This window comes from Salarias fasciatus, chromosome 19 (genome assembly GCF_902148845.1).
Source record: "Salarias fasciatus chromosome 19, fSalaFa1.1, whole genome shotgun sequence".
In the NCBI taxonomy this organism is placed as follows: Eukaryota; Metazoa; Chordata; class Actinopteri; order Blenniiformes; family Blenniidae; genus Salarias; species Salarias fasciatus.
The window spans coordinates 8,631,522-8,644,247 of NC_043763.1; the positions used below are offsets into that span (position 1 = coordinate 8,631,522).

Consider the following 12,726-nt stretch of genomic DNA (forward strand, 5'->3'; position numbering starts at 1 on the left):
TTAACACAGTCCTAGTTAACTCCACACATGAAGCTTAACACAACACGTTTGGGTTAATGTGTAGGGGGGGGGGTGTTCATCAGCGATGGGGGAGTTAAATGTGGGTGTGGGAAGGTGAAGTGGGGGCTGCAGGAAGGAGGTGTGAGAGGGGGGTGAAAGTGTGTCCCTTCTGCAATTGGCTGTGGCCCTAAGTGTCTCATTATGCAGCTTATTGTTCCTTTGTTGTGTCTGCCATATAAATACACCCCGGTGGGCCCACAGAGTGACAGTTTGGACACACTCACTCCTGTGGACAGACGGATCAACTGTTTTGATCATATGGTTCTACAGAAGAAAACTTTGAGCAAAAAGTACAGGAAACTTCACAAGCTCAGAAAGCGAGAAGAGACTGAAGACTTCAAGTCTTGAACTGAAGTTTAAAGAGTTACTGCTACTGTCTTTGGATCATTTTCCTCATTTTTCTTGATTTTTTTTTTTCAACTTTAAATCAAAATGGATTCCGACACTGGGTCCAACTGCAGCCGCTCCTCGTCCCCGGATCTGGTGGTGGACGACGCCGCCGGGAGCTTCTTCTCCAACAAGATGTTCCAGCGATACTGCCAGGAGAACAGGACGGACGGCGAGGCCGGCCACGGCAGGACGGAGCGCTGCGGCGGGGCGGCCGGCAAGATCAAGGGCAGGTCCGAGCTCAGCAAAGAGGAGATGCAAGACATGAGGCTGAAGGTGAACAGCAGGGAGAGGAAGCGGATGCACGACCTGAACCAGGCCATGGACGGCCTGAGGGAGGTCATGCCGTACGCTCACGGACCGTCGGTACGCAAGCTCTCCAAGATCTCCACTCTGCTGCTGGCTCGCAACTACATCCTCATGCTGTCCAGCTCTTTGGAGGAGATGAAGAAGCTGGTCGGGGATGTTTACGGAGGCAATGCTGCAGTACAGAATCGCACCGCTGCCCACCCTACAATTACCCCGACAGCCGCCGCAGCCGCCCATCTTCCACTCCATCCTCTGGCCCAGTCCCTCCACTCACTCGTGGGCAGCACTCCTTCCACTCTTCAGCACCACTCGTCGTCCCCTTCCTCAGCCCCGGCGCCGCACTCTCCCCCATCCGCCAGCTTCCTGGGCTTTCACGCCCCGGTGCAGAGCCTCCTGAAGGACCCCCTCCATCTGACCGGCTCCTACAGGCACTTCCCCGGCATGCCCTGCCCGTGCACGCTGTGCCAGCCGCTGCCCGCCACCACCGCCACGTTACACAGCTTGTCTATGAACAAGTGAGCAGTGCTCTGACCAGTGATCGGCTTGGATCAGCGAAAGACTCAAATAAGACTGACAACAGAATTGATTAAAATAATGGCCGAGGCCGAATCTTGGACAAATTGTACATATTTTGTTTCATAGAAAGCGCTGCTATTTTTTTCATCAAGTGTTTCTTTTGCATGAAATATACAAAAATATTCTAAATGTACTGGGGATTTTATCAGAGAAGGAAAACCTGGAATTTATCTGATATCCAATGAAACAGTGTCAAATGGAACCAGTGTGTCCTTCTGTGCAGGATGTCTATTTTCCTAAATTAAAATTTGATTTGAATAATAATTGCTCTTTGCTTTTTTTAAAGGTGATTATAATCTAGTTTTGTGGGTGTCTGGCTGCAACACGTTAGATCTACATATGGACGTCCAGTGTACGATTCACCCACTTGGGACAAATATTCTAATTTCTTTAACTAAGCAGAAGAGGTTGTATGGGAGCAGGATGGAAAAAAAAAAATTAGTAAATGGTGTCACTGGTTGCTAACCAGCTTCGGAGGAAAAGAGAGACAGAAGGGCGAGACAATACGCCAACACAGAAGCTGAATGTGGTGTTTCTGAGCCAGGGGACCATCCATCTTCACCTCAACAGGGTGTAGGAGATGAAAGGACAACACAGGCGCCAGGACGGCGCGTCACTTTTTTGTCTGACACAGGCAAGGGACATAGCCATGTCCTCAGCTCCAGGCCAGCCATTTGTCACTGTCTCATAAGAACATGGGTATAAGCAGACAAAGGGCAAGTAGCTCACGCAGTCCGTCTTTGAGAAAGTTGCTGTTTAATACAGAAAAGGTCATATTTTTGTTGATTCTCTTCTCAAAGTATCCCAGCAAACTTGGTTGCATTAAAAGTCAAGCTAGACCTGATGCAATATAACCACTTACTCAAATAAAGCACACAGTTATGTGTACATTATACACCCACTCTGATCACCATGAACATGATTTAGTCAAACAATCCAACAATGGCCGGCCTTCACTTAGCAACAAATCAAGCGTGTAAAATACATGCTTATCCTCCCACGGCTGACAGATGAGTTTGAGATCAGGGGAGAAATGAAGAGATGTAACTCATTCGCACCCACCTCCCCTCTCACCCCGCCCTCCTCCCCCCTGAGAGCCTTGAATAGGTTTGAACAATAGCCATGCGTGGGACACAAAGGCCGAGGGAGTCCAAGCTCTCGTGCCTGTGACACAGACCCCCTCCATTCAATCTACATTTCATCATGGTAACAAGCGCTGTCGGGCCAAAAGGCATGACACCCTCGCTCGCCACAAAGGCGGTTAGCTCTAATATATGAGGCTATTGACACTGTAAAGAGCCCCTGTCAGTGCTGGGGGATTGTCAGCTGTGGGACGTCTCAGTGGGGGGAGGCAGCTGCCAGCCAAACCAAGCAGTGGAGCTTCTGTCGTGGGGACCGGCGCCACGGCGTCACCTGGTCCCCGGTCCCTTGACACAGAGACCCCCAGTCCTCCCACAAGGGCAGCACTCCCTCCTTTTATTGGGGCACAGGTGGGAATGGGAAGCAGAACACATTGTGGAGATTAGTGGGGATCGGCCTCCCTTTAGCTCAAGGTAGATAATTAGAGACACTGACTTGTGCAAAGCTGGTGTTTCCTGATCGGCACCAGATGGTGTTAACCCACAGTGTGGCATCAGCAGTCTGGAGAGGGTGTGCGTGTGTGGGTCTGACGGCTGTGGTGTGTAATGGATATGCTTCTTAAATCATACAATATGGGCATGTCCTCTGTGTCCCATTATGGTTAGCCGCCGCTGTCATCGCCGCACTCTTCAGCATACGCCGAACAGCAGTGGCAGCGCTGGTTTTAGTCATAATGTTGTGCACAATTAAACACACTGATACATTTCAAACAGGGAGGAACAAGTATCTCAACACTGATTAGCAACGAGTCACTGACCTGCTTACCTAAAAGTACTTTTCGGACACTTTTGTTTATCACAGAAAGTATCATATTTGTGTTTTTAAGTAGTTCACCTATGATATTTTGAAGACACCATATGTGCTAATCTGCAAAAACCTCGACTTTCTGAAAAGCATTTCTGCAATTAATCAAGTCCTTAAATCTCTTAATCTTCAAGGAAACAACTTTTCAAAAGTTTTTTTTTTCCGATGATCCTCACCATTCACACTGCAAAAAAACAAAACAAATCTGAACTTTTGCTCTCACTGCACATTTTGTGACGTCTGACTATAAAAGGTGGCTGTTTTAACATTGCACAAGTGAGACGCAGTCGTCCTGATGAAGTAAGCCGAGTTGCTGAAAAGGACAAACTGATTCAACAAGATACTGAAGTAAATTTCATTTCTATGTCAACACAACTTCAGGGATCCATGCAACGTTCTGGTGTCACACCAAGGAATCAAATTGGTCAGGTTCAATGGGTTCACCTTTAAAATGCTGATAAAACTGGAATCATCAAGCAAAACTGTTTTGAGAAGTTCCCTTTTCTCTCTTTTCCACACAGTCCGGGCATTTTCTAAAAGTTCCCCCTCAAGAGCAGTTTTCAAAAAGTTACATTTTCAATGGGTTCAAGCACCGCTGTTGTGTAGATTGACACCCAAAACACAGCAAGCATTTAGTGCTTTCATTTGAAAACCTCTGTATAAACAGAGTCTTAGTTTAATATCTGCAGTTAACTCAAAAATTAAGTACAATTTTGAAGTTCAACTCAATATTGTGGAACAGGAAGTTATCTTAAGATAATTTCAACATTGTCCAACTGGCAGAGTACAATTTGAATTTCACATTATTTATAGATTAGAATGTTACAGAAATTACAAACCCAGCATGCCTTTAACCATAACAAAATGGCAAATGGGATATAATTATAATCGAGATTAATTAAATAATATAACAAGGTACAATGAAAATCGACCACTGTAGCAGGCATGACAGTCAGAACCTACCTGAATAACACGTCTCCAATTTTGTTTTTTGTGTGGAACTCAACAAAAAGAAATAAGTACTGTGAACCACCACCCAGAATGTGATACTTAGCCCAAGGCTCTCTGCTTTTTCAGACTTTAAAATCCATTTATCTGACATGTTTTGTCTGATCTGCTGGTGAAATAGCTTTAATCAGTGAGAGATTGATTTTATCGCTACTGTGATGAAAATAATCAAGCAGAAGAGGGAATGCATTGACCAGACAGAAAGGTCGATACTAGCCCCTCTCTCCCCAAAGCCATATACCACACTATATGGTTCCAGAAAATTGACATTTAAGTACATTAAAAATTGTTTTATTGAATAAAACTACTATAAAATCACCAAAAAATTGTATTTAACACTAACAAGGAGAATTGACGTATTTTGACCAATTCCCATAATGATTATTCTCATTACACCTGAGACTTTCAATTTAATAACATCATTGCTTTTGTGCACAAATGAAACAAGATTCTTGAAGGTCAAAGGCAGAAATGTCATAAAGAGCACAGAGGACCCAGCGATGATTACACCCCCCTCCCTTTGTGTGTGAAATGTCCAGACTCATGTAGACAGATGGATAAGTTAACTGCTTCAGATACTGATCAATAGAGGAGTGCTCATTCCAACTTGGCTCAGCCCAACCTGCATTGACAGAGTTAATTAGGGGCCTGAAAGACCCAATTAACGGGATTGAGGGACTGGACAGGGGAGACATATTGGAGCGCATACGCACACATTGTGCAGCGTCTGGATAAGGAGGAACTTCAATTAAGAGAGAACACACTTCCACAGGCTTGTTGCCTGTTCTTCCCCATTTTGTGCTCAGTAAAGGCTTCACCCCATCCCACCCCACCCCTCCTCCCTCCCGTTTCCACTCAGAATACTGATGAGAGGGGAAAGCACAGCTGCTGGGGGTCAGCGTGCATATGCAATACGGCGTGCACATACGCTCCCATGCACGTCCACAGATGTACAGGGAGAAGGAGATTGATGAGGGGACTCAGGCTGGAATTGCTAAACGCTGATTAGTCGGCATAATGGCTCAGGAACGAACGCTTTGGTGCAGATACATTTGTTTGGTTTCATACACAGTTTATTGGTTAAATTAGTTTTAATCAAAAGAAAATGATTAGCATCTGCTTTAATTGTTTGTGTCTCTTCTCAAAGCTCTGGCCTACAATCTGGCATCTCTAATAATGCACACATTAGGGTTCCCTCTACAGACAAACAAAATGTTATCTACAGAGTGCACTGCACACAGATTTAATTAAAGCTGTTAGACTGACACAGACTAGAGGAAATTCAATGATCAGTTACTCCTACACTCAAAAATACCAACATAAAATTGAATACAATTGAATACAATACAATACACTGATAACATTAAATAGATCTGAATAATTAAAAAATATACTGATAATTCGATACAGATAACCCCTTAAAATTACCCCAATTAAATCCCTAAACATTAAGAATCTATGAATAAAGACAATCCAGAAAAATACCTGTAAATAAATGTGATAAAGATGACAAAGATCATCAAGCTTTATCAGGACAACAGCACCATCAATTTGCACTTGAAAATTCTATGGTAAGTTCAAGATTTGAAAAAAAAAAAGCATGAGGGTGGTTAAAAAACAATGGGAAAAAAGTTCTAAGCCTTAAAAAAAAATAATATCAGATGTTCTCCATTCTTAGGTACAGTCTTGTGCTTGTCTCACCAAGCTTGCTCACCAAGTTATGCGAACATTTTCAGTGAAGACGAAGCTGTAGTTTGTGTGTCAGAAAGACAAAAATAACACAACCACATGTTTGCGTACTGTACTACCAGTGACCAGTGATTTCTTACCTGGGATTGGTTATATGGCCCAGTACAACAGTCAGAAGGATGAAGCTGTAAAGATTACAAACAATTATATTGAAACGTAGATGATTAGTATATCCAGTCATTTATGTCTATATTTTTTTTCTGCTATGCATAGACATTCACCGCCCCCCCCCCAAAAAAAAAGTCCAGTTTGTCTTACCTCTTAACTTAAAATTCTTTAAAGAGCACTTTAAATTACCAAGACCTGCACATTATGCTTACATATTTCTCGTTGTGTTTTGAGATTAACTTCACAGATAGAAAATGCGTGTTTTACCAGAAGCTGCATTGCTCCAATGGAGTTTAGAGGCCTGCATTTTACCTGCTTGATTGCAGAGGTGTTGAAGGAGGTAAAGAAACGCAGGCACGGTCCGGGGTTTCGGGTTGACTGGTTTTCCTGTTAAATGGTGACCGACTTCCTTTATCGTCCCTTGCTGTTGTTGCTGCCTGTGACAGGAGGTGTTGAAAATAATTCAGAAAATTGTCGATTCCCCAGTGAACTGCATTAAAATTCATAAAATGTCATTCTTACTTTTAACTTCTGCTGTCTAAGCGGAATGTAAATACACTAAAGGAAGTTGGTCACCGGTCAACAGGGAAACCACTTAATCCGAAACACCGGCGCCGCCAGACGGTAAGCGAGTTCCTTGCATCCTTTTTGGCAATCTGCGGCCACCGTAGGTAACAAAACACAAGTAAAATATTAGAACAACAGTGACAATATTTAAAGAACTGAAAAGGCTAAACGGAGCGCGTATATGTAAACGTGAGAATAGGGACTTCCATAGGTCAGTATCATAGACTGCATATTAAGCTCGCATCAAGTGTGCAGCGGGGTCAGAGTTCAGTCAGTACTGATGATGTCATCGTCTGAAGATGGCTGAAGGGTGAGAGTAAACAGCGAATTAGTTTTATGATTTACACCGCGGTGGCAGCAGGATCACCGACACTGTGTGGGAATCGAATGTTTTGCTGTGTTGCGTTTTCAAAGATACTTAGTGTAGCTGCTTTGCGGGGAGTTTGAGCTGCGCAGCCTCCGGAATCTGTCCAGGAAGTGGGTTTGTTTACCAAAACAGAGGCACGCTAGCGTTAGCATAGCCTGGTTAGCTTCTGTGTGGCGCTGTTCACATCGCACAGAAAAGATCTACCAGGGTCCACTGGGCTGCTTTCATCCTCCATCTCCACGAGGAGCATTTATGAACGGCGTGACACGTCGCGATCGCGTCTTGTTTCGACTCTTTATCTCGCATCGCGCTGTTAGCTGACTCGTCTCCTCGCTGTGAGTGCTAGCTGGACACTTTGAACATGTCAGCAGATGACATTCAGTAAGTCCCGATCACAAACCAGGATCAGACTGCGTGAATGTGTATGATTTATATGTTGCTTTTGATGTGAGTGTGGCAACTAATGCTTTATGGTATGTGTGATCACAGAGAAGGCTGGTGGGGAGGCTGGCTTCAGCAGAGCTTCCAGGCCGTCAAAGACAAGGTAAACCACCTATTCAGCACTCCTTGAACACACACTCTTGATGACATTGTTCTGGCTGGTTTCGACTTCTTAATCTTGGCTTTAATTCTCATTCCACGGCTGTATGCTGCAGTTCTGCATGCTATGCCTTGGACGCTCTGAGTTAATGTTTATTACCTTTGTCCTCACAGAGTGGTTGTGCAGCATTGTTGGATCAAACTGGAACATTCCAACCTGTTGGAAGGAAACAAGGCCAACAAAGGCACTTCTTACTTGTACAAATTAGCACTATCATGTTTTGGGAAGTCATCCAGAATCAACAGGATAGGCTTTTATGCTCACTGAGCAAGTGATATATTTAAAATCCTCTCATTGTTACAGCTATTGGGTGGAGAATTTTTATGCTGCTCTCTGAATCATACATATCACAGTACTACACGTTCTGTAATCAGTAGCAGTGACTTTTAATGGTCTTTTCATACTATATTTACTGGATTTAAAAACATGTTCACACTTATATTTTACATTACAAAGCTGTTGCTATAAATATTGTACAAATGTGCAGTGTTGTATTTTGCACAGAATGAAAACTGTATTTGAACTGGCAGCATCTCTCGAACAGATCCAGCGGTCAACCTGGATCTGTACGGCGGGGGCGTTGAGGCTCTGCCTGTGCATGTCAAGTGAAGCCATAATAAAATGCCTTGTAGAATCTAGAGCAGATCTGGCTGAGAAACTTGCCAGTGCCATCAATTCAAAGGGTTTGCTTTTGTGCGCTCATTAGACTGTGTTCGGCTTCACGCTGATGTTTTGTTAAATCAGAAATGAAGGACGGTGACCCGGGCTTCCTTTGATGCAATCAAGGAGGCTCCAGTGATTGGGAAAGAACCACTTCATGATTTGTTAATTCCTCTAATGTTGAGACACACCTGTTTTCTTCAGAACAATTTGAGCCTGAATCCACATTTTGATTTCGATCCTTTGATTTTCTTTTTTACAGTCATCTGAGGCCATAGAGTTCTTAAAACGGGACCTGACCGAATTCTCCACTGTGGTGCAACATGACACAGCCTGTTCCATTGTTGCTACAGCTAACGCTGTCAAAAACAAACTGGCTGTAAGTTCCTGCTTTCAGCTATATTGAATATGCCTTTGAGAAGGACGAAATGCAGCATTACTGAGGGTTTGTTTCGCTTTACAGGTGGAGGGTTCGTCAGAGGCCACAGAGAAGGTGAAGAAGAGCCTGTCGAGTTTCTTGGGGGTGATAACAGACACTCTTGCTCCACCTCCTGATAAAACCATTGACTGTGACGTTATCACGCTGGTGGCAACGCCGGCCGGGACCACAGAAGTTTACGACAGTTCCAAGGTGGGCTTCAAACACCTGAGAAGTGAGATATTGTCTACAGTGTGAAAGAGACGCTTCCCTTTCTCCTCTTGTCCTTTGATGTTTGTGAAACACTGAATCAAGTGTTTTCCCAACGATAGAATTGATTTGTTTTCTTCTTGGCGAATGTCTGTGATCACATGATGTGCATGTGAAGCGAGCAAAGCCACTGATAAGCGTTTGTTTTTCCTGCAGGCCCGTTTATACAGTTTACAAGCTGATCCAGCGACATACTGCAACGAGCCTGATGGTGAGGCGGCACACAGTGAAGCCGATTGTTGGTTTCTTTGAGAGCAAATAGTTTAACAGATACAAGTCTTCTGACCTTTTCTCTCTCTTTCTTTTTTAACGATCCGCAAATAATCAATGAAATTGATCTCTGAAGCTTTTATTTCATCAATTCTAAGGCATATTCAGCAGGAGTTTAATTCCAGTTGTTAAAATACACATTTGTAAGATTTTTCAGTGAATCAAAGTTGTAATTTATAGTTCGTTGAGAAGGCAGGTGCCTTTAAATATTATTTCCTTGCAGGACCTCCGGAGCAGTTTGACAACTGGCTGTCCAGTTTTAGCCTGGACGAGAAGCAAGGAGAAATCTCAGAGCTTTTAGTCAGCAGCCCTTCTATACGAGCCCTTTACAGCAAAATGGTAATGCCTCATCTCACTGCTCAGTCTCTTGTTTCAGTTTGACATAAAAAAATTTACAATATGTTTATTTTGTCAACAGGTGCCAGCAGCTGTGGCTCACGCAGAATTCTGGCAACGGTATTTCTACAAAGTCTTCCAGTTGGATCAGGTAAATGTACTTTTTTAACATCTGCAGTATTTTTAAAGTGAAAACTATGGTATTTGGTTTTGTGTGGGTTCAATATGTTGGGTTTGGTGCCACCTGCTGTCCAATTTAGGATTTTAAACATTTGCTGGACACGTGCCCAAAGCAGTCAACTGTTTAGTTTGTATCATATGTTGACATGTCATTCTGTTATTTTTTTATTCTTGAAATGACACACTAAATTCAAGTTTTCAGTATTGAGTCTTTATACAAAAAAGCCTCTTATCAGAGAGAGGGGAAAAAAAAAACAAACAAACTTCCTTGTTGCTCCTGTTGTGTAGGAGGAGGCGAGGCGAGTGGCTCTGAAGCAGAGGGCCGAGCAGACCAACATCGAGACCCTCGGCTGGGAGGAGGAGGAAGAAGGTGCGCTGGCGTCAGTGGAGTGTGATCACTGTAGCTTCACCCTCAGATCTCTCACTCCTCCTCTCTGCTCTCGCTGGTAGATGACTTCCTCGGCGCCACGTCACCATCATCATCATCTCAACTCGACTTCACACCTCCGCTGGATGACGGCTCCTCGTCCCGGCTCCCCGCCGCCTCGCCGGCCCTCCGGAGCCCCGGGGAGGAGCGGGACGCCGCGCTGTCGGTCAGCAGCGACAGCGTCAGCCTGCCCACGCAGGTGGAGGTGCGGCCCGGCGCCGTGGAGCTGGCGGAGAAACTGACAGAGGCCAGCTTGGAGGACGCCGCGGACTCGACACGAGACAAGAAGCAGCCGGAACAGAGTGACTCGCCTCCTAAAGCTCAGGCGGAAGCCGCGGCTCAGGCCGAGGCCGCCGCCGTCGACGGCGCGCCGGCACGAGCTCCCGCCTCCAAACCCGAGCACGCAAAGGAGGAGGGGCCACAGGACCTGAGAGTGTTTGAGCTGAACTCTGACAGCGGGAAGTCGACGCCCTCCAACAACGGCAAAAAAGGTAGAATATTCCCCGGAGATTTTCATTTCCCACTGAGATTCTGAGCGTCCCTCTGCCGGGTTGAGGGGGGGAAATTGAAACAGGATTAAGCTGCAGCGACGCCGCTGTGACTTTTTCCACTTAATAGGCTTTGGAGGAAGCAGCGGAGTGAAGGTCAGAGAAAGTTTCAGATTGTCTTTGTGCCTCCAGGGTCCAGCACAGACGTGAGCGAGGACTGGGAGAAAGACTTCGACCTGGACATGACTGAAGAAGAGGTCCAGCTGGCTCTCTCCAAGATCGAGGCTACTGGAGAGGTCGGTCCCGATCACTTCTGCCAGGGAATGTGTCGTTACAGCTGGAATAGACATTTCTCTGATGCACAGTGGCTGGAATTTGTATTCTGCCTTTTGGAATCAGGTCAGGTCAACCAGGTTATGTGTCTTAGAGGAAATGTATTCTTTTATCCAGGTGACTTCATCAGTTCACTTCTTTCTCATCGTCTACAGAATTTCTGCAAATCAATTCTGTTTTTGCCCAAAAAAGATCATCAGATGATGGTTTCAGCAACTTCGAGCGCTTCATTTTTCTCCATCTCAAAATGTAGCTAAAGAGCAGCTGCATCAGATCATGTTTCCAAGGAGCGCAGAGATGAAAACTGGCTGAATTTAAAATGGAAGGAGGAAAAAAAAAATACCTGATGATTCTGAATCAGTTTCAGGTTGTGGTTTAAGTCCAAGAGAAAGCTGCATTTCTTTCAGTCCAGCAGAAAACCACAGTTATTCTCCTTTGCTTTTCTCAAGTCTTTTTTGTAGTTTTTTTTTTTTCCCATTGAGATTCCTCCAAATCCCTCGTGACTACAATCGAAATTTGAAATGAACAGTCTCAGAGAAACTTTGCCTTCACTAATTTTTTTCCCCTCTTTTCTTCTTTTCCACCAGCTGGATGAAGACTGGGAGAACTGGGAATGAGAGCCGCCGCCACACAAACTCGGCTTCGCCTTGAAAAAAAAGAAAACAAAAAACAGCTAGTTCTCAGCAGACGAAACATGCTTAACGTGTTTTAACTCTTTGTCCACACTGTCGCCATGTCATGACTGTCAGGAAGGGATTTCCGTCTGGCGAGTTTGGACCACAGCGGTGAGTCTGTCAGAGGGTTAAATAAACAAAAAAAACAACCAAACACGGGGGAAAGACCAAGGCAATAAGAATTTGACTTCGATTAGTGGCAGAAGAAGTGAGATTTCATGGAGTAACTTCTTACTTAGAGAGCGTCAGACACTAGTGTAGGACAGGCTGTAGTACTCCTGACCTTTGAGCTTGGAGGACACGCGAGTCAGAACGAGAAAGGTTTCACTGCAGCAGAGGAGGAGCCGATTCCTTCTTCTTTTCTCCTTTTGCCATTAAACGCGTCGTGTACGTTGCGAGTGTTTCTCTTTTTCTTTAAGTTGACAACTTTGAAGCGGGCTGCGTAATTAGCCATAAACTCTAATGCTGCTTGTCACCTTTCTGAGACGAAATGCTTCGAAAGTGATCTCTTTTGTTTTCCTTCGAATGATGTTGGATTCTACCTGTTACCGTTCTCTTTCTCCGTCTCTCTCTCTCGTCGTTATTATGCAAGTGAATCCTAAAAAAAAAAAGTACGTCGGCCTTCTTTCACAAAGCACTTTTCATCTCGGATTCACTCCCAACTGTAGATAAATGGCCTTGTAAAGCACACGGCAGTGTGAGGACGTTCTCCAAATGTTTGCTGCATCGTCTGAAAACCACCCATCCTCATCATTTCTCCCTCGTCATATCCTGTGATTTAATTCAAGCCCTCTTTCTGTCACCGATATGAGTTTTTCACCTGGTTTGTCTCGAGTCGCGTCCGGCTGTATTTAAACTCGTTTTAATGTCATGATGCTGAGTTGCGCTTGAATTTGAGGGTAGCGTCTCTTTTTCTTTCACCTCTTTAAGGAGAAAATGACAAAAAGTGTGGCGTTTGCGTCTGTCAGCTCACGACGGGAACCAGTAGCTCAGC

The 12,726-nt window shown here is 44.6% G+C and overlaps 2 protein-coding genes across 3 annotated transcripts; both read left to right on the forward strand.

Moving 5' to 3' along the window:
* Positions 1-492: 492 nt before the first annotated feature.
* Positions 493-1,275, forward strand: olig4 (oligodendrocyte transcription factor 4). Its single transcript, XM_030117228.1, has one exon. The coding sequence runs from the start codon at positions 493-495 to the stop codon at positions 1,273-1,275; it is 783 nt and encodes a 260-aa protein (XP_029973088.1).
* Positions 1,276-6,984: 5,709 nt separating this feature from the next.
* bsdc1 (BSD domain containing 1) lies at positions 6,985-11,862 on the forward strand. 2 transcript variants are annotated; one of them, XM_030117221.1, is made up of 11 exons: positions 6,985-7,018; positions 7,565-7,619; positions 8,599-8,715; positions 8,800-8,967; positions 9,181-9,235; positions 9,518-9,633; positions 9,713-9,781; positions 10,099-10,180; positions 10,261-10,728; positions 10,918-11,021; positions 11,646-11,862. In XM_030117221.1, exons 1-11 carry the CDS (start codon positions 7,008-7,010, stop codon positions 11,673-11,675), a joined length of 1,275 nt encoding a protein of 424 aa, XP_029973081.1. In that variant the 5' UTR covers positions 6,985-7,007; the 3' UTR covers positions 11,676-11,862. The 2 variants fall into 2 exon arrangements, with proteins under 2 accessions (XP_029973081.1, XP_029973080.1); XM_030117220.1 differs by lacking the exon at positions 6,985-7,018 and adding an exon at positions 7,025-7,456.
* Positions 11,863-12,726: the final 864 nt, after the last annotated feature.